Genomic DNA, 22,318 nt, shown 5'->3' with positions numbered 1-22,318 from the left:
CTTATGAGGGAGGAATCTCATCCTCCCTTCTTGTTCTTTGATGGACATAGCTGCAAATAACCTTGGTTTCACAGAAAGGCCGGCAGAGACGCTAATTGATTGTCAGGGTTGACTGGGAAACTATTCCCAGGGGATGCCTTATTTCTGAATTTGAATAAAACGCACTACATCTGTATAAAATTGTTTTTCGCTGTATACGCCAGGTACGAAAGTATTTTCACTCCCTTCACAGCTGGCGAAAATATTGCGGTGCCTTTAGCCACATTACACGTCCGTTCCATAGTTAGAAATGTTCTTCCTTTTTTTGGCAAGAGTCCCGGCCCTAGAAACGCTCTTGCGTGTAAAAATGCAGTGACATCTTATTGGACTGTCATTCCACATCCAGGAAGCAAGCATAATTTACTTGTCTGCATGTGTGTGTTCTGAGTGTATGTATGCGTGCGTGGTGCGTGTATGTGTGTATACCTGCAATTTGGCGAAAAGCTGGTTCCGAATAATAACATGCAAAGCAAACAGTGCAGAGAAAGTGTCGAGGCGATGTTTTAAACGACAGGCATGGCGTGTACAGAATTTATCAATCATTCAATAATTTACAACCACCTTAGCTTCCGTTGTATAAAAGCGAATTCTTGGAAGTTCTTGTGGTACAACCAATAGATGTAATTTCTGAAGCCTCAGCGTGAAACACAATAGTAAAAAAACATGTGGCCACTTTCTTCCGTAGTCCTCCACCCCACAAGGACCGGGGCTACTACTCTTATGGGTAACAGGCTGCGCAGTATTATGCGAACTGCGAAATTTTAGGTAGCCACTATTAGCAAATACAAAGCAAACGATAATCTCTGTGTCCAATTTAGAAGAATTTTTCTCGCTCCTCGAGCCCAGTTCGCATCGAATCAGGGGACTTCTGCTCCTCCTCAAAGATAGTCCATCACATCAGATCAGATGGCCTTTTCCGCTCCACAAGGACAGTTCACCCCATCAAATCAGAGGGCTTTTTCCGCCACTCAAGGGAAGTCCATCATATCAAGTGAGAAGGCTTTTTTATGCTCCTTAACGACAGTTCATCCCACTAAATTAGAGGCATTTTTCTACTCTTCAAGGCCAGTTCCTCACATCAAATGAGAAAGCTTTTTATGCTCCTCAAGGACATCACATCAAATAAGGAGGCCTTTTATGCTCCTCAAGGACAGCTCCTCACACCAAATCAGAAGGGTTTTATGCTCCTCTAGGGCAGTTCATCGCATCAAATAAGAAGGGTTTTTATGCTATTGAAAGACAGCTCATCACATCACACCAAATCACAGGACTTTTTCCGGTCTTCAAAGACAGTTCCTCAAATGAAATGAGAAGGTTTTTTCATGCTTCAAGGACACACAAGTTCCTACAGTTGGTGATCGAAGACAAAATATAGCAGATTCCGAAGCCGACAATACACGCTGGTTTGTCTCAATACACCAAGTTATGTTTATGAGAAGAAACCTGCTTGAAGTCATACAGGAAATACGTCCAAATTCACTGATATTTTTATGCATGCATCTTTTTGAATTTTCGGTGTCATTTTCAACAGTTATTACTACAAAAGGACACTGTGATCCAAGTTGTCACGGTGGTTCCCCAGTGGGGGCTCACGCTCATGAATATTTGGCGATGGCAGTTTGTGTACAAGCTCCCGTGTTGTGTTGCATTGCGTCGATCATAAGAAAATGTGGGACTTCACAAAAGGGCTACTTTTCCACAAAGCCAGTTTCTTGTTTCCTGCAAAGATGGAATTTTAGGGGCGTGTGGGAAGTACATACCGGCAAACACGGTATGTAATATGAGTCTATTTGACATGTTCCGGCCTCTCCCGTGCTCGAGCCTGCTCGAGAGAAATGCCAGTGTTGGTGCCGTGTCCACGTTGCAAAAAAGCGTCCGGCCGCTACACGTCCACCGCCCCCAAACTTGCATTCTAGAGCGAAAGCTACGCAACGCTATATTGTTCAAGGTCATTCATCGCGTCGCAAGTGACCTTCAGCCACCGGCCCACAAGCTGCGCCCTTCTTTTCTCTTCGCTCGCTTGGAGCGTCGCCGCTGCTGCACCACGTGACTAGGCGAGCGTGAAACGGTTGCTCCGCCTGCGCTTGATCCCCATGCCGGCGCGCATTAGCGCAACTCAACCGCGTGGCCTGGCGAGAATTCAAGAGCTGCTTCGCCAGCACTTGGTCCCTCAGTCTCGCCATCGATAACGCGCCTGGTAAGCTGTCTGTGCCTTTCAGTGCGAACGAAAGGCTGAATGCGATCTTCCAGTAGATATAGCTAGACGGCAGGATGCGAAGTATCAAACAATGGTAAACTTTTACGAAACACTGCTTTCCCTCGGGATAACTAGGTTTATAAATACGAAGCCTTATCCATTTTCTTTTTTGCCGCCCTGAGTTTCTCCCTACACTGCAGTACAAGTTCCGTCCCGGGCAGCGCCTCATGTATAAGCAGTGCGCAGTCTCAATTCCGTGATATGAGCGGCTCTGACGGACGCATTTTCCGTGACGATACTGCGAGTGTACGCTAAGCCCGAGTTGTCGCCTCCCCGCACTGACCAGCGTCGGCTTCTGGTCTCCGAGGTCCGCCTCGATCATGAGCACCTCCCGGGCGCTTGCCCAGCGGTGGTCGGATGGCCGATTAGAGGTCAGCACCGCCCAGAACAGGAACCACACGCACGTCCACAGGCCTGTGCGAGGCAGAGGGGGGCCACTTCAAGCGACGGAAACGGGCCCATCCGGTGAGCCTGCTTTAATGTGAAACACATGAGCGTAAGAACACGCCTGCGCTCGCGTATCCGCTCCGAGAACAGGTTTGGTTGCGGGAAGACCCGCCGGATATCCCGCTCCCGCGCTCGTCCAACCTGTTAGATATTTTGATGCGCCGCGTCTAAAACCAGATTGTTCAGGCCCACATTAGGGCCACACATTTGCGTAGAAGGATGCGGTTGCGCACGCGTTTTACTTTTCCGGAAACTGGTCTGGCAGCGGTCGTGAACGCACATGAAGGTTGCAGGACCATTTTTGAGGAGGGAAAAAACGAGTGCAGAATCACGTCGTACTCCACCCATCTGTTTCGCCCTTATGTCTGCCGCTTCAGAACTACCAGGCTCCTCCACACTTCCCATATAACTACGTCACTGATTATCAGGTATGCGATTCTTCGCCAAACGCCAACTGTCCGTTGTTGTCGGGGTGCCAATTTTCTGTACGTAAAATAAACAGCGTTTAGCTGCAGCAAAGCTTGGTCTACCTAGCTGGTACAGGACGGGTGAGTGGAAGGGAGGAGGGCAGGAGGAGGGAAGAAATTACTCGACACAACTGTCAGGTCCACCCAGCACAGCCATATTCTTCAATACGAGGCGTTTTCGAACGAACACTTCTAGTGCACCCTTTCATTCTTTCTATACTCCACAAACAGGTCACTGAATGCTTGTCATTAGGTACATTATTTCCTGCCGCACGCCACCTTCACACCCCTTGAGGTTCACCATTTGTCTACTCCAGGGTGCCAACACTCGCTGAAAATAGTTTAGGACAACACCTCGCTTGTTGGCTCTCAAATTCCGAACGAAGGTTGCGCAGCTCAACAACAGCATTTCGCCAATTATTTCGCGATTGAATTAGAACCACGCTCTGCTGCATTTTTCGCTGAACCGGCCTCCCTAGCAGCCCACGTGGCGAGAGATGTCACGGCGGACGAAAGCCAGATTTTGTATACAACAAAACGAACAAAAAGCGCTGTAACCGATATATCCGTTGAACGATATGTACTATCGGCGTCAAATGAAACGCGAACACGAAAATATGAACCTGAACCAAGAAATAGCGCGATTTCTTTCCATACAAGCCAAAAGAACGCGTGGCTTAGTTACAAAAACAAAGTTTTGAAAAGTGGATTTCCAAATATACCAATAGCGGGCCATTACATGAACTCTACGAACAGTATTTTTCAATTTTCCCGTTCTGATTCATATTTTCGTGTTCGCGTTTCATTTGACGCCGATAGTACACCATAAAATACCTCCGTCGAGCGACATTTCGAGCTTAAAGAAGCGAGCCTTATCACAAAATATGGTTTCCTTGCCATTTGCACAAACTGTACAGAGGTCGCAAGTCGCCATTGCCCTAGCCGCCACGACTGGCTGTGGTACCATCATAATGCTGGCAGGGGCAGGCTGCCACAATAACCTAGGAGAACGCATTTCCAAAACAGCGCTTTTGTAGACGATCCCACGACGATCCCACGGCTCCTAAGTACGCCTCGTCTGGGTGGCCAAACGCGAATCCCTCAAAGCTAATGAGGTGGCAAACGCCACTTCCCGTGTGTATGCCCGCCGTGCAAGCAGCGTGGGAACAACCTCGTTTTGTGGTCCCAAAGGTTGGCCGGCTCAGCATGTATGCCGACATACTACACCCCTACCGTCACTCCCGGAACACCGTACCATCAGCTATGATAGTGCCAACAAACCCCGCAACTCACTCCCAAAACCACTCAATGCTACGACAAGTGGACATCCTGCCTGACCAAACCGAACCCGGTCCACATGACCTGGTGATGGGGGCCCGGACAGCCAGCCACAGCCAGGGTATCTAAGACTAATGATGTTCCCCACTGGTCAGGACGTCAACATCAGCCCGTGAGGCATGCTAGATGGAGATTTATTTAGTCAAAAATATTTTCTCGTGTTTTCCTATCAGCGTTCGGAACCCCACTAGACACGGTAGTTGTGGCAGTGAAGACTGCTGAGATTATTTAGTGCCGGATGGTGTGTGAAGTAGGACATAACAGCCCGTATATATAGTAAGAGCGATCTGCCGCTACACTGTATGAAGCCACTCCCCAATTTACAAATCCCGGACAGTCTTGTGTAATGAACAGCCCTCTCCGACAGGCTGCAACATTAGATAACACGCTCAAAAATAAATTAAAAATTCCGGAATGCGCCTGGGACAGTTTAGGAACAATCCTGGACTGAAAACAGAGGAACCATTGGACGCAGTGGCTACGCAAGCACTTTCGAAGTTAAGAGCGCAGAAGAATGCCGTGTTCAATCAATTGCTTTACTTGCACAGGCCCCGCCGCATCGTTAAACCAGCGACCTCACGCGTTTGGGCCGGCATGTCACCGAGTGTGCCACCACGTGACTCCTGAGAAAGTTGCCTTCCAGTTTTTAGGCGAAGCTTATACGGCTACGGTTCCGTGTATACTTTATGTCCGCGAACGAAAACTTTCAAAGCTCCACCTGTCTTTGAAGCGCGAGACGTTGAAAAACAAACGTCGTGGTGTGTGTTCTATCAGCACGCGGACAGCACCAAACTAGCATGCGATTCAAAACATGATTTGAACCTGCCTCGTCACTTGGATGTGCATCTTGAGTAAATTGTTAATAATAGACGCCATTTTGAAGACAAACATGACTTAGTCCTCGACCATATTCGTCTCGTCGCCTAGATACACATTTTGAGTAGAATAGTCATCAGTAGACATCATTTGTGAGATCAGTAAATTTAATATAAAGGGGTGTGCGCGGATAAGGCCAAGATTCAGTACTCGACAAAGCAAAACCAAGAGTACGGCCCACTTTTATCCTCCACTCGCATGCCTGAGGCAGTCAAACAAGGGCGGAAGAGTAGAGGAGGAAGGACTTACCGAAGACGTAGAAGACCGAGGGCCATCCTCCCCAGAAGTCCGAGGCGGCAAGCAGGCCGGAGATGTACATGCCCATGGCGACGCCGAAGAAGCCTCCGGTATGTATGAGAGAGACGGCCGTGGCCCGCTGGTTCACCGGTATCCAGTGCGCGATCTGGGCCTCGATCGCCGGGTACGTCACGCCCTGAAAAAAGGAGAACGTTTAGCAGGCTTGCAACCACCATAAAACTCACTAGCGGAATAGTTCTCCCCTGCTTTGCTGCACTATATGTGTAACGGGTAAAGTGTTGAAGGAGGCCCAAAACGCACCAAAATACTAGCCCGAAGTTCTGTCTCTGGCAGGTTCAGAGTTTGTCTGTTGTTAGTATATGAATAGCCTGGATTGGCTGGCGAAAAATGAAAAAAAAAAAAATGCGGCTTTATAAAACGCTGTGTAATATAAATTCAAAGTAGTGCCGACAGCTTAATGCCTCATAGTTCTTTGTTAGCAATCGTTTGTGAGAGCACGTCGCAGTACTAATTCATTTGCTTAACAGGGTTGAAATTAACACCGACTCTCACACACGGGTGAAATGATTACATGATATTAGAAATGGCAAGAAAAACAGAATCAGCTGCTGAAGCAAATAAGGTACTTTTACAATGTTTGTTCACGGTACGTACATTGTCTGGTTTTAGGCTGCTTTAAAAATCACTTTGGGTCAGTAACAATTTATAAACGACTGGACTAACTTACGCTGACGAAAATGCTAACGTTAAAAAACTAGTTTAGTCGTTCATCAGTTCATATTGCCGAGCAATAGCTAGTTGCAGAGATTTACTTTCCAACTATTGGCCAAACCCTCTGTTCTTTCGGTAGCTTAGCTTATCGTTCGTACCACACGTTACTCAGTACTAATCCTAGAGATGTATTGCTTGACGTGTATAGGTCTTACCACGCCTGATAACAGCGCTAAAAGCACGACACAAGAAGAGGACTCACACAAGCACGGCGGTCGCCTGTTCTTGTGTCGTGTTTTGAGCGTTATTACGTTGTTGTTAGATGGGCAGATGGGATCAAGAAGTTTGCTGGGATAAATTGGTCGCAGTTAGCACAGGACCGGGGTAATTTGAGAATAATGGGAGAGGCCTTTGCCATGCAGTGGGCGTAGATAGGCTGGTGGTGGTGATGATGATGATGATGATGATTACGTTGTTGTTAGGCATAATGTACAAACCCGCTCGATCGTACGGTCTACCGCGCTCCTTGGAACTACCCAATCTCTCATGGGTTGCCTGATGCCCACAAAGTACACAAGACAACATACCGGGCACTTTACATTCAGGTTGATTTATGCAGTCACGTAACATGGTTGTACCACAAAGTAACAATTTTGTTTCAAATTTTCTTTGATGTTGTTTACCGATGCGTGTTTTTGCCACGTCTAGCCATACATTCAGTTCCACGCCAATCTAGACCGTATTTGTTCGCTTGGCCGCTGGCCCATACGATAGTCGAAAGCATGGCCACTGCAGGATGCGTAGCGCCTGGCATGTGCTAAGCTGCTATCCTGATGCACGCAAACAGTCTGGGTGACGGCCAGGGTTCTTTTCAGTTTGGTACGCAACGCTATGCTTGAGGAAAATCCCTGGCGCGCGCAGGCGTGGTAAGAACCCGCACCGCTTATGAAAAAGGCTAGCCTTGACGGCGGCGTAAAGTACGTACCTCTCCTATTCCCTGCAGTATCCTGACGGCGATGAGGTAGTAGACGCCCGCGTGCGACGCTATCGGTATGAGGAGCGAGAGGAGTCCCGTGAAGAGGGTGCCCAGGCCGAAGAGCCACTTGGCCCCGAAGCGCTCGGCCAGCCGGCCGCCCGGGATGGGCGTCAGGATGTAGCCGTAGTAGAAGGAGCCCAGCACGATGCCCTGCATCACGGGGTCCCACACGAACGGACCGTCCTGCCGGGGGAAGATAAAGGCGTTTATCAAATCAAACTGACGGGAATGAACGAATACACTTCTGCGGAAACGGATGTCTTTTGTTGCCGTTGACGGGAGGGGTTCCTAGTCCATGGAGGACATCCCTGAGTCTGTCCTTCTCGTACTATCAACATAACTCCCTAATCTTGCGATCATGTACATCCCGAAGAAATTACAAGGATCCCCCACCTCTACCACAGCCTCTACGCAGACGATATCACCTTATGGATTAACCGGAGGAGTGATGGCCACATCGAAAAAACATTGCAAAGAGGCATAAAAGTGGTGGTGGAGGAGGCCAAGAGAGCAGATTTGGGCTGCTCTCTGGCAAAGTCCGAGCTACTTGTCAGTCCCCAGAACCAGAAAAAATGACTCCCATTTAACATCAAACTCCGCATTGAAGGTAGGGAGATCCCTGAGTTCACGGTCCTCAACGTCCCAGGGCTGCACATACAATCCACCCGGCTAAATCACAAGTTTATCCAAACAATAGAGCAGCACGTAAACCAAACCATTGGTCTGCTCAGGAGGGTAACCAATAAGAGCTCCGGCCTGACCGAGCAGAACAAGGTTCGCCTACCCCGTGCCTTCGTCGTGAGCAAAATACGTAGTTTACTCGATACCCCACCTTAAACTAACAGCTGCTAAAACCGACAAAATTGATGTCCTCATTAGACGCGCCTACAAGGCAGCCCTAGATCTTCCCATCGGTACGTCCACTGTCAAAATGAAAGGGTTAGGCCTTCCCAGCAAGGCCAGCGAACTAACCGACGCCCACCAAGCGGGACAATACGAACGCCTGGCTCGCACACCGACAGGAGACACATACTGAAAAAAATGAGGAACAGGATACCATACACTATGTCAGGACGCGACACCGATTCCTCCAAGTATTCACTCTCATATTGTAGCCAAACCACGTACCCGCAACATACACGCCACGTACCACTCCGAGCGGAGGAAGCAACGAGCCCCGCACAAGAAGTGCAAAAATGATCCACTAGCTGTGTACGTCGATGCAGCAGAGTAGACACAGGGAAGCTTTCACCGCAATCGGCTTTCAAAATTACCCCAAACACCAGTATGCTCGATTCTATCGCAGTCCGGACGCCCATTCCAGAAACGGCGGAAAAGGCCGCGATAGCACTCGCCCTTTCACACCCCCACACCCGCAACAATTATTACAGGTACTAAAACCGCTCTCGAAAGTTTTGCCACTGGACGCATATCCCCAACGGCGCTCAAAATTTTGCGCAGGAACCCACCGCAACCTCCAGTACAACTGATGTGGACCCCCGCGCATTCTGGGCTCGAGGGAAACGAGGCGACCCATGACCTAGCCCGAGGATTTACTACCCGGGCTCGGCCGAACCCGTATCCTTACCATGGAGCCCTGTTCTTTCCGCTGCGTGTAACGTACATTCGGTCCGTGCGCAGTGGCGGCTGAATGCTCGGCAGCTATGACAGCTGCCTGTGAGAACCCTTGGCCTTTACCTATGTACGTAGAAAATCTGAAGCGGCGTCTCTCAGAGGGAAAGATGCGGAGGTTCTATAAAGCCCAACATTGGCGGAAATCGGCGCTCTTGTCTGAGCATTTGAGCAAGGCAGATCGCGAAAACACGTGGGGTCTCCTCAGATCCCGGGGAGATTTGGGCCGCCGTGCCTAGAGATAGACTGAGGGTTCGTGTCGGAAGTTTAGGGTTCGATTGCATACCTGGCAGCTATACGGATTCCGCAACGGGAACACAGCCCCCGCTGATGACGCTCAAGGGGTTTGCGCACACTTGGAGCAAAAGAGAGTAAGAATCGCGGTTCGCGGCTCTCATGTGATCTGTACGCACTTTGAGCTAGAGTCTACAGTTTGGAGTTTTTCTTTTATCGCTCGTGTAGGCTGTAATGCAGATAGTTTTATACTAGATTCTTCACGTCTCATCATATTGTCACGAAGCCAAAGACTAAGCAGTTGTCTTGAAGGAAAAATAAGTTTATTGGAGCGAACTTGTGCTCCCCTGATAACTCAAAGAATACACAGGCGGCGAAGCAGCAGTCAACAAAGTGACGTGCTCGAGCGAGCGTCGGCGATCCGAATGCCGCGGCGTCTGCTCTGCAAGCTTTTATCTTTCGGCGCAAGTGTTTCTAGAACCGTCGATTTACATCCAGAACATTGTAGATGAGAGAAGATTATTGTGGGCTAGTGACGTTGGGCGGAACAGTCTGCTTATCTGAATGAGATAGCCCGTGCGGCATAAAAATAAAGAATGGAAGACGCGCTTCCCTTGGGACACAGATAACAGAGCCGGGCGTGGCCGGGCAGTAAAAACAAACAATAAATAAACAAACCCATACATGGTTCGCGGCAATATCAACCGCGTGTCGAGCTCATCAATTCCCCCACCATCTTCGAGATTCCCCATTGCCCTGCTGAGTCTCCTGCCAAATCAACCGGACCCCGGGCGATTGGGTTCCTCATCGACACCGGACATCGGGGAAACTAATGCATCAATTTTCCCCACGTTCGTGGAACTTTCCATTAATATTGTCTACGACTGATGCTTTCAGACATTTGCAACCAGACAGTTCACAATGAGAAGGATAATTGTTCATGTTCCAAGCTATTCAATCGCACAACCTCAAATGTGATTATGCTCGCTAAATAATCACACTTGTTCCCCATACAAGAAAGAAAGCCTTGTCGATCCTTACACGGCATACGATGGCTCAGCTTATTTTCAGCAATGTGGAAACAACTACGTGGCAACGCCATGCACGCGTACGCGGCTGGAAAACGTAAGCGTGGGCTTGTGCCACACCAGAAACGTGTTCTAGAACCCAGAGCAGTGCACCGTAATAATTATTTTGCTCGGAAACTGAGCAGATATCTTGCGGCGAGCTACAACAAGCAAAGGGGGAAAGAGCTTTTTTTAGCTAAGTGACATTGAAGAGCAGCTTTGAGGAACATTGATCCCAGTACCAGCAGCTGCAGGCGCATTCCAACGCACAGCCCCTTCCGCGCGATTGCAGAACGAGCCATTCAGTGCTTTCCCAACAGCGCCGTCCAAATCGCCGGCGCTGGCGTGCAGCAGGTCATGTAACAGTCATGGACAGCCTGAGCTGAAACGGTGACCGACAGATACTTTATTTAGTAACTGGGCAAAAAAAAAAAAAAAAAAGCACCTGAAAGAAATTAGTCTCGTCCCGCATATCCCAGATATCTTTACGGGAGGGCATTTATTGAGTACAATTTATTTGTTTTTTTCTTTTCCTGTTACTACATAAGGTGTATGTCGGCCGCCGTTCCGTCGTTTCGGCTCAGGCTGTCCATGACCGAACATCTATGACAACCATGCAGTTGTGCTTCGTCTTTCCTGATTTTGATCGGTCTCTTCCCGGATGGCGAGTCATTAGGCTTGAGCATGCATGCTTTCGCTTCGATTATTTGAGTCGCGCGTGAATGGAGCTCGTCTTAACCACTGCCGTATTCATTTTTCGACAGCATGCGCCGCTTCTAGGCAACGCCCTTCCGTCTGAGTGAGGAACCTCTCAATCCAGGTGATCGAGGGAAAGAATGCCGAGAGAACAGAGAAGCGTGTAGCTAAGGAACACCGAAGATAATATGCTTGTGTTGCGGCAACCGGGATCGTTCGAAGTGCGTCGTTATATGCTACTGTGCCTAACCAAGCTGCGTTCTCCTCGCCCGAGAACTACAGGAATAATTAGGCAAACTATAGAATCAACAATAAACGCTTTCGGCAGATATGAGAGAAAGTAAGCTCGCGTGACACACGGTTTCGCTTCGCGCAACGATAATCTGAAGGTCGCGCAACGACTTATTAAGTGAAGCAGCATAGGAACCACTGGCGCGAGTTTTCAGCACGGCGGCTGACTGTCGGATACGGCGTTTAGCCGAATGCGCCAGTAGTTTCGATGTTTCGCCTCCAGTGTCGCCTCCACGAAACGAAAGCGAAGAAAGAGACGCAAGCATGACGTTGCAGCAAAGAAGCCTTCAATTATCGCTTGCCTTCAAAGCACGTGGGAGCTTACTTAGTTCCAGAGGAATTTTTATTTCGCAGGGGTGTGGTACCCACCCCTACTGCCGCCGCGTCTACCTTGATTTTTGTGGCACCTTTGTTGCATTTTGTTCTCGTTTCACGTTGCTGATTCCCCCGCGGGAAACTGTCTTTCACAGCCTTGGTGATTAAGGTTTCGGTCTGCAGAGCACGTGGTCGCGGGTTCGACTCCAGGCCACGGTGGCCGCTTTTCTAATGAAAGCGGAAGATAGCAAAGCTTGCATGTCGAAATTCTTGGACACGTTAACCCAGGTGTTCTAAATCATCCCTTCCGGTATACGGTCGCCTTACAGCGCTGGTGGCACCTTGGCGCCATTTCGCCTCGTTGGCGTCCGCGACTAAAACATTCCGAACGATGGACAACTGACAAATCGTTCGCGGTTCGATTAGTAGCAACACGATGCTATGCTAAAGGTCGGAAACGTCGGAGACACAAACTCACCCTCTCGCGAATTTCGCCTCCGTGGAGCCGGCTCGAATTAGCGTACGAGATCCCGTTTATGTTGACCACAACCCTGGGGTCCGGGCAGTCGCTGGGCTTGGTGGTCTCCTGGACGGCGGTGTGGTTGACCATGGCGACCAGGGCCACGTTGAGGTTGACGCGCATGCCGTACACGTTGGCCAGGCCCAGGAAGCCCAGCACGATGAGCACGTAGCGGCATTGCACCGAGCAGCCGGCCGGCTCGCCCCCGCTCGTCACGCTCGGCCCTGGACGCCATCGGCGGGGGACATAACGTTATTTGAGGAGGAGGAGGTAGAAAAAGGGGCCGTATATCTGCGATGTTTCCTTAGAACACCAATAAAGGGGGCGCGAAGAACAACGTTAATTAAGTAAGAAGAATGCTTTGTCCAAACAACACTGTACCCGTTTTATTAAAAAATTTGAAGAAATAATTCAGTCAGTAAAGAAAAACACGAAACCGTGGCGACTCCCCAGCCTTTTTCAAGCAGTGTCTCAATGACGTCATAGAATCTTACTTGTGTGATATTAGCTGCCTCAGGCAGCGCCGAGAAACACGACTGGGCGATAGTAGTGGAGACTAGTTTTGTTTGGTCGGGTCACTTGAATGCTATTGTGCACTTAACTAGCGTGTTTTAGTGCTGCCATCGTAAATTATACTGTAGCGCGGGATTTGAAAGTTCTTCAATATTTCTTGCTTTTTTGTTTAAAAAACGTTTTTCCTGTCTGGAATGGAGCTGGGTGAGTTACCAAAGACGGGTTCTTTCAAATCGAACAAAGTTGTATTTTCTCTTCATGAACCCTTCAGCGACTCGACAGTCTACTTGACGAGAAACATGGTGTCTTTGCCATGTTGCAGCAGTAATAAATATTGCATGCCGCGAAACAAAACAGATGCAAGTATTCGTGAGCGCTTTGACAGAGACCCTGTATTCGTGAATGTGAAGACTTGTTCTTTTGAATTTCGTAAGGCCAATTCAACGAAAACAGCAGGCTCTTCATGCACATGAAGGGGCATAGCAATGAATTGTCCCGAAGCACTTTCTTCCCCAGTGAAATTTCAAATGCGTTAGCCGCAACCACCATCCGCTGACCGAAAGTACGCACGTTTAAAATGTTCTTTCGTTCATCACTGCAAGGCAGCAAACCGCAGAACAGCTACCTGTTTAGAATACAGTGTACAGACGCCAGAAAGGCGCTTAAGATCCATAAGGAGTGGATTGCTCGCCCGTACTTCGAACCGACCCCTTCGGAAGCGATGACCGGCTGCAAGGAGAAGGCAATGGGGGAAAACTAATATCACGCCCGGAAGACACCCGACGTGATGCTATCTAACCGATTTTAGGAGCAGAGCACTTTAGGGGACCGGTTTGTCGTCGTAGCTCGCCTGTGGTGACGCTATCTAGCTTCACTGAGGGTTCTTGCCCGCAAGACTTAACGCAAGTCTGGTTGCAACCAAAATTAAACCGTCCATTGATTGATTGTTCGGTTTAACGTGCCAACGCAACGCAGGCGATGAGGCGCGCCGTAGTGGAGGGCTCCGGATTAATTGTGACCACCTGGGGATATTTAACGTGCGCCCAAATCTCGCACACACGGGCGTTTTTGCTTTTCGCCTCCATCAGAAAAGCGGCCGCCGCGGCCGGGAATCGAACCCCCGACCTCGTGCTCAGCAGCACAACGCCTTAGCCACTGAGCCACCGCGGCGGGTACTTTTTTCAATTCTTGAGCCCGTTTTAATAAAGTCCATACGTACGTGCGTCACCAACGCATAGCCATAGTGCAGGTACACACAATTAAGGAGCGCACTACGTGACCGGATCACCACACCACTCAAACTTAAGAGGCATGCAGTTGTGGCTGGTCTTGTACCGTGTACGTTAATAGAGCCTTGGAACCGCCACAACTCTAAAATGAAGATACGTATGCAGATACGCGTGGACGCACCGCTGAGATACTTTGGCACGTATGCGTTGGTAGTGCTCGATAAACAGATCAGTTGCACATTCTGCGCTCCGTCACTATTCCTCTTACACGGCAGGACTTTGAACTGTCGTCGCGCCTGTGCATTGTTATTGCTGATATGTCGCACAACAGAACGCAATTGACACTTTGAGACGAACAGCTAGGAACGTAGTTAGTGTTATTCTATATATGGAATGTAAAGTGAATAAATGAGACTAGCATTGACTGTGTACCACGCACGAAAACAACTATGTGGCCCTCGGCACAGCTGGCTTGTTGCAACACTTGTACACGGCGTGGGTGTTTTTCCACGTGTGGTGTTTCTGCAACGTTTAAACAGCTGTGGCGCTACTGCTGCGTCACCGTGTTTTCACAATCGCTGTATCAACATCCCCCCCCCCCCTTTTTTGTACTATTCATATTTCAGGCATAGCATTTCAAGCATAGTACAATATAGGCTCAGTTTAACGCAGCATGTGTATCTTCTCGCTTACTCATGATGGAGAGGTTCTTTTGAACTATGAGTCAACCCGAACTTGAACATCGTTCTATCTCTCTTTTTCGTTCTCGCTTGGCATATCTCCGGAATGACACGCATTCTTTGGTGGAAGACAGCTGCGACGCGTCTGCTGCCTATTCAACAACAGCGTTGCGCGATGGAGTAATCTTTGGCGTAACCGCAGAGTAAGGTGCTGCGATTGATCTCGAAGCTCGACATACCAGAGTACACAGCTGAATTCGGGCTGTGGCAAGTCCTCTTACTGTCAAGCAAGGTCGCACGGAATCTCACATTCTTTACTGCAACTGCGGTTGCTGCCGCGTTCTACTGTGGCCATAAATTTATAGTGTATTTGTAAATGCCTCGATGCCAAGAATACATAAAGGGCTGGCACGTACTTAGCTGCGAACAATTGCCTATGTCAGCAAAGGCATCTGTCGCAAACGTCTAGCCAAAATACCAACTGGAGCTGATTGTCTTCTCTTTCTTATTATGTATTGTACAACTCGCGGTGTATTTTCGCCACTTGACTGTGTTTCAATGTTTGTACGTACATTACTCCTTTTTTATACGCACGCTGCCGCGTCTGTCGCACGTGTTGGTAAGTACTGCGCACTCCGCCGCGCGTGCTGCGAGTCATTTTTTGAATCCGTTGTTATTTTTTCTCTTTATTGAGAAGCGCTTCTCTCGCTTTTCATTCTTGTCATTTCCCTGATGCAGCGTCACATTAGGAGTTGTCTTTCATGTCCTCCCACCTTTTTCTCCTTGTTATAAATGGTTTGCTTTCACTCACACGGCATAGGCCAGCGACGAGCTTTGCCACCATTGCAAATTTTCATCAAAAGCAAATCCATCCTTTTATCCATCACTTTACAGGGGAGCCATATCTAGAGTGCCAACCGACGTTATTATAAGCATTCCACTATATCGACGTCCACCGGCGTTTTGTAACAAAATTGCCGTCTGGCACTACATCGCTCTAGTTAACGTAAAGCTAGACACCCTAACCCAAAGATAACATAACATAACCAAACGCACATAAAAAATCATTTAAAGCACTAAAACTAATCTACGCCATGAAAAAAATCAATTTAGGTTCAATTTAATGATTACAAAAGAAAAACAACCGAGGCAAGAGCCGGTCTCGAACTACGGTCCTTGGACGGATCCTCTACACTACAACGCCAGACGCTTCGGCCGGTGCTAGCCTAGTCTCAAATACTCGAATGTCGTCGGACGGCACACTAGCCATGCGTGCAGCGATCAGCTGGAGTGCCGTCGGACGGCACACTACACACTGCGTTAAAGGGGCCATTAAGACAAAACAACTTTGTGCAGTTCGAAAGAACTAGCCTTTGGTAACTCACCCAGATCAATTCAAACCACGAAAGACGTTTAAACGAAAAAAAAAAAGAAAACGCAAAAAATTGGTAGGTCGTGGAATAAAGAAGCTGCCCTGCTCGCCTGCGAAACAGTTTTCTGAACGCCCGACATCAGTGACCAAGTCCAGAACTGTAATAACCCTACTCTCGCATCCAAGGCCTATTTATCCGATTGGCGGATTCTACCGTCACGTGATCCTAGAATTGGACAAACACAGACAAACACGCCGCTTACACTTGCCTTTACAGTAGCAATAGAGACACCCCCTCCAAACTGCGCACGCTGTGCAGTAAGCAGGCCCATATCAAGTGGAACTGCCCAAACACCAAGCCATTCAGCGTACACCACACTACGGACTACAACAAGCAAGTTGGAGGAGCTCACAGGCACATCAAGAGGCGAATCTACATCATTCCTACAGTGAAGATTCACGGTACACTAATAAAAAGGATTGCTTCCTCAACCCTAGTTTTTAATGGGTTCTCACAGCCCGTTAACGAGATACTTCAAAGGCTGTTGGCTGGGAGCCTTCGTGTTTGCTTAGGTGTCCCTCGAGCCTCGTCAAGTTCTCGTGTAATTGCTGAAGCTAGCCAACCATACCTCACTGTGATGCGAACAGTAAAAACGCGTCAGCACTTCCTTCGCATATCAAAATCCTCCTAAACATGCCCTTTTTGAAAGAGGCAGTTAAGTGCAGAGCGTGCTGGCAGAACACAAAATTCCTTTACGCACGCATGAATTTCGGACAGGTGATATGGAGCATCCCCCGCGGCTTCTTTCTTCTGCAATGATTGGGCTGATGGTGAACGGGAGACTGAGAAAATAAGATATAGCAATGCTCGTCGCGCAGCAACTAGCTCTTCAATAATTATGCACGTGGTACTCCGGCTCCGCACATATTTTGACAGATGGATCTTGCCAAGCTAATCCTTTCACGTCCGCGTTTGCTATGCCGGAATTAAATTACGAACAGCATTGTCGGTTATTCTATCAGACTTCATCAACTACTGCGAAACGTTATGCCATTCTAGTGATTCTGCACCTCAAATGCGGCGTGACAGTTCCTCAAAACTGGTTCGTTCTCTCTGGCTCCAAAAGCGGCGTCACCACCTTTAAACACAAAAGCAGCGTGTTAAACTATTCTCTGGTATATGAAACCTTAACAGTTTTCACTAAGGCCTCCGAGGTATACACCATTACTTTTCAACGGATTCCTTGCGTTGTGCAGAAAATCTGCCGCTGTACCCTCTACAATCGCGACACCTGTTAAATGACAACGTATGTTTGCCTTTGACCCTCTACGTGGCTTCCTGGACGAGCACAAAACAGCCTGCTGCTATTTGACACTGATTCTCCGTTACGGCCTTCAACTCCGATAACCGTAAACAGAAGGTTAGAGACGCTTATACACCGCCTACGAAGTGGCACTGCTTGCGGAAAGCATTCCCTGCACAAAATTACCATAGCATGCAGTCATTCTGGTGAAAGCACTGTTAACCTCATTTTAGAGTGTCCCGTTAAGACCCTAAACGACGGCGTTTTAAAAGTGTCTCAATGTATTTGGACAACACGCCGCTTAACCTCCAGCAAGGGAGTTCTTGCCTTCAGGCTACTATTACAGTCCGGCCGCAGTCCCGGCTCTCATTAGTTATTATCAGCGGTTCATTCCTCGCCTCTAGCTCTTTTTAGCCACGTTCTAGGCTTTTATTAGTTTATTAGTTTTGGTATGCCTTTGAATGTGCAAACTTGTTATATTGTCACTGGTGTGTAATGTGTATTGTCTAGTGCGTAATTTGTATGTATCTGTGTCCTGCGGTGGATTCTCTATAATCCCACTCTGTGCCGTTCCTCTCACTCAACGTTCACAATTATGCCCAATTGCTTAATCTTAGCGAGAAATTGTCGTTGTTTAGGGTTTTGTGTAGTGGTGTATTTTGTTACCTTTCCTAAGACTCCTTTCAACTAACGTGAGAAGGAGTAGCCGGCGCACATGTCTGGCGCCGGCTACTCTTTGGGAGGTCACTCTTTCCAACTGCTGAAATCCGCAACCAAGTTTTCTGACCCCCCTAAAAAATAAACAAAAATAAAAGCATCATCTGCAGGTTCCTTGGAATCAGAGTCTCGGAGAAAATAAGGCTATCGAGACGCAGTCGCCCGAGCTCTTTCTTACAGGAATTTGCCCCGCGCGCCCTCTGACCCAGGACCCAGAGGACCCCTTCCTGAGTTCAAAAGAAATACTAGACGATTAAAAAAAAAGCCATAGGCTCCACCCTGCTCCCGACAAAGGGATAAGTAGAGAAGACGAACCTATATTACGCAGGCTGCAAATCAACACTTTGTCATGTCCTGCATTCCAATTTTTGTATACAAAACGGATTGGCGATGCCATTTCTGTGGATATATCTACGATAATTTTCATGCGGTTTAGGCTTGTCACCCCCCCCCCCCCCCCCCCCCCAATTCCTTCCCCACTGTTAACTCACTAACTGTCGGCACCACCATCCCGGCAGCGGCAGAGGAGGCGGCAATAGCGCTCGCACTAACGACTCGGCCTTCACCTATAATTGGAATCACGGATTCGCAAGCGGCAGTTTAAAACATCGCCCGCGGGTACTTATCGCCCGTGGCGTGCAAAATTCTCCTTCAAATTCCCCCGACCTCCCTGGTAGACATCGTCTGAACCCCGGCGCACACCGGCTTGGGAGAAATTGAGGCAGCACGCAACGCAGCACGAGGACTTACCATCCGTGCCGGTGCCAGCCTCGTTCCCTACCACGGTGCCAGGTCAGCCAGGGATCACTTAATCACGTACCACGATATCACTGCGCATTACCGCTTCGCTCGCTGTCAATACCGTCCTGCCCACCCTGAGCTAACCAACGATCAGGAGCGCTTATGGCGACTCCTGCAGATGCACTGCTAGGCCTGTCGAGCACTTCTGCACCGAATTCACCCCTCGCAATTCCCCTCGTCAAATTGCACACTCTGCAGGGACCTAGCCACGCTGGTCCACTCCATGTGGGCCTGTCCTCAAGACCCCTTTCCAGCCGTAGTTAATGAAGAGCAGTGGGAGGGAGCGCTGGGCAGCTTGGACCCAGAGGTCCAGATACTTCTGGTCGCCCGTGCTGCCAACGCCGCTGCCGGCCTCAAACCGGCGGCCACACCGCTTCCGTAAACCAACCTACGGCTAAATAAAGAGATTCCTCCTCCCCACCAGAGAGAACTGTTAGCCCTTCTCAACTGCTCTAGACTTGAGCCCAAGGGAACCTGGTTTAAAGAACTTGAGAAGCGGGCAGGTCATGTGGTATCCTGAAGTAAGGATACCACCCAGGCACACAATTAAGATTATAATCTTTTCTGTTTTAAGTTTTTTCTCTCGCTATCTTCTTTTTAAAGAAATGAAATTTCACAACGATCATACTCACTTCTTTCGGGCTGCTTCAGGTTGTTCCCGTGTCCGGCGTCCGGCGCACCAAGACCCGACCACCCGTCCTTCGAGATGGCCGCAACCGTCATGTGGTCGTTGGAAGATGAGCCGGCGTCGTCGTGCTCAGATGTCGTCCTTCGTTCGGTCCTGCCGATGGATGGCGACGACATATTGGTGGCGCGCACGTTTAAGAAGTCTGCACAACACTTTCAGCAACCTCGCCCCACTCGGCAAAAAGCCGAAATTCCAAACAGAGGAACTGCCGTTTTCTGGAGTTGGAAACTGCGGCGACAGCAGTGGCGGATAGGCGAGAACACGAGCGCAGCAGACGACGAAGCGAAGTGTTGCAGACGATACCGACGACAGTTGGCGACGTCAAAAAAAAAAGTGTATGGTAGATAGCGGTTCACGGCAATGCGCCTCAAATGATTCCGAACACCTAGCGAAAAGTACGGTAACGTAAAGTACTAAGAATTTACGTGGCTTCGTGTACGCATACGCGTTCACAGAGAACCCGACAAAAGCCGCTCCATCCGCGACCGGATTGCGGCGACTGCTCCCCTCCGAGATTGGAGCCACCGTGACGCGCAGCGCACACTTTCACAGCCCGTGCAGTGTGGAACACCTGCACGAATGTCTGTGCGGAATCCGCAGTGAATCACCGGCGAAACAGATCAACGGCGAGAGCGACCGAGAGTCAGGGAGGGAAAAGCGGAAACGGCATTTAGTTGTGCTAGGGACGATTCGTTAGATGTTACCATACGTAGAATATCGTCGGTATCCTGTTTTGATGTTCGTTTTTTTTTTTGTGTCTGTGTGAGTGAGACCACGAACATATTGCAATAGCTGTTCCGTTTAATTTCCTTTTGTTTGTCCAAAAAAGGCACGACTTATCTGAATACCTTTTGGTTCCGCCCTCTGCTCGTACATTTCTATTGGAATTCGGCGTCCCTGTTGCTCCAAATTTCGCAATACATCTGAACAACGTTGAATGCATTCAACTGCACCGTTATCTATTCTTTTTTATGACTGGGAGCGCACGTGCGCATTTTTTTCCAAGCAGATCGTGTGACAGGTGGCACGAGGACACGCACAGATGTTGCTGTCGGCGAGTAGCTTTGCATACGCGACTGTGCCTTTTGACGGAGTCATTTTCTTTTCTCAGCTCTTTTTGACGCTCGTTTAAGATTTATTATTTTGTGAGATCCAGCACTCATTCTCAGTGCTAGTTTTAATTGAAATACCATGCACATACCATGCACATTTTGCGCCAAAGGGTGGTGCGTTAAACAAATATGGACTACGCATTAAATGATAAAATACTGACTTAGCTACACAATCTATCCGTTTCATTCGTACGAGGTGCCTGAAATTAAAAAAAAATGAGTCCGCATAACTTCGCTACGTCTACTAGGGCGTAAGCTTTCTTTGCCGAGTTTTAACCCAGAGCTTTAATCGTGTAACGCCCCGTATCTCCGCACAAAATAGAATAGTTGGCGGGGTTAACATATTGACTCTTTACAATAGCGTGACTGTACATGACTGGTCAGACGAAACAAACAAAAACAAAAAGAAGAAATGCCAAATGCAACAAGAAGTCACCCAGTACAACCCAGAAGTAGTTTAATTTTGCGACACATATCCACATCTCGCTACAAAGAAAACTGAAAACGAAAAGAATGAGTATATATGCCCCCCTGGAATTCGTACTTACTGAACAACTTCTCACGAAAGTGAATATTACATCACTGAGACCGAATTTTTTTTCGCATCCCAGTGGGAATTTAAAGCTATGGATATTTCGAAGCTAAACACATTGGTTTCAACCCTCGCCATCGTTTCTCATCGAAATAACAGCAATTTGGTGTACTTCAGCGTTAACGCACCTTCGTGAGCTTTTGTTTATCCCCTCTTTTTCTCGAGAGATCAGTAACCTACCCACTTGGCGCGCAGCCAAGCAGCGCAGCATGAGAAGGCCTTTAATTACGCACTTCGGAGAGAGGATTCTGTGCGTGTACATTTAAAATTACTTGTTATACGTTGGCGCATGGCACATCGCTTTGGGTGACACCGCACCAAACCATACACGCGGGCGGGGAAGTCCGACAAAGTGCGCCTCGGCGGAAGAGGCTAAAGCAGCCCTAAATGCCACTTTTCGTAATCACCGTCGGGAAAAAATGGCATTGCTTGCACGAGTGGTGCAAGGCTGGAGAAATAATCACGCCATATCCACGGAATGAATGATGATAAGTGGGGCGAAGCTCGAGAGGGGGAGATCATCGGTAACCGTAACTCTCCCGTGAAAGTTGCCCATTACATCATTAAGAAAGACGTAAGACTGTGTGCGTACATTGTACAAATCAACTTTTATTTTCGGAGTCAATGCTCCCAGGCCCAGACCTGGTGAAAGACCCCGCGCCATCGAGGACTACCCCGCACCTCTACCACAATTTGTCACGTAGGATGGGACACAACGGTAAAGAAAGAACTTCTATTTAGGGCGAACTTGTGCCCGAACAAGACGAGAGGAAACGAGCAAAGGTCCTTGCGTCTCGTTCGATCTCCGAGAACGACTGCCTGCGTTCAAACATGGCTCAAATCCTATTTGACGGCACGAAAGTTCCCTTCTGGATAAGGTACCGAGCCACCACTTATCGCTGCAAACCCTTCCGGAGGAAGACCGAGGCATGCGCGGTATGCTGGCAACAGGGCCACCGCCAAGACGTCTGCCCGAATGCCCAAGCCCCCGCGCGTTGCTCTCGATGCGGCACCATGAACGCTGCCGAGAATCACAACTGCTCCCCCAGATGCATCGTTTGCGAAGGCCCGCATCTCACGGGCTCGGCGGACTGCCCCAGACGTTACCAGCCCCGCCGTCGGCACC

The 22,318-nt window shown here is 48.8% G+C and overlaps 1 protein-coding gene across 2 annotated transcripts in view; it reads right to left on the bottom strand.

Moving 5' to 3' along the window:
• The window catches only part of LOC144166577 (putative inorganic phosphate cotransporter), a 91,983-nt gene that overhangs the window by 23,246 nt on the left and 46,419 nt on the right, over positions 1–22,318 (bottom strand). For both annotated transcript variants that reach the window (XM_077696075.1, XM_077696074.1), the window contains exons 2-6: positions 19,433–19,581; positions 12,143–12,408; positions 7,379–7,612; positions 5,674–5,857; positions 2,580–2,710 (exon numbers count right to left, since the gene is read on the bottom strand). In XM_077696075.1, coding sequence (XP_077552201.1) covers positions 2,580–2,710; positions 5,674–5,857; positions 7,379–7,612; positions 12,143–12,408; positions 19,433–19,523 — 906 coding nt within the window. In that variant the 5' untranslated portion in view covers positions 19,524–19,581. The remainder of the gene's footprint in view (positions 1–2,579; positions 2,711–5,673; positions 5,858–7,378; positions 7,613–12,142; positions 12,409–19,432; positions 19,582–22,318) is intronic.

This window comes from Haemaphysalis longicornis, unplaced genomic scaffold, assembly GCF_048455015.1.
Source record: "Haemaphysalis longicornis isolate Haplotype H1 unplaced genomic scaffold, Haemaphysalis longicornis Haplotype H1 scaffold_18, whole genome shotgun sequence".
Taxonomy (NCBI): Eukaryota; Metazoa; Arthropoda; class Arachnida; order Ixodida; family Ixodidae; genus Haemaphysalis; species Haemaphysalis longicornis.
The sequence above is the reverse complement of the archived record's forward strand: the minus strand, read 5'-3'. Positions and strand labels throughout refer to the sequence as shown.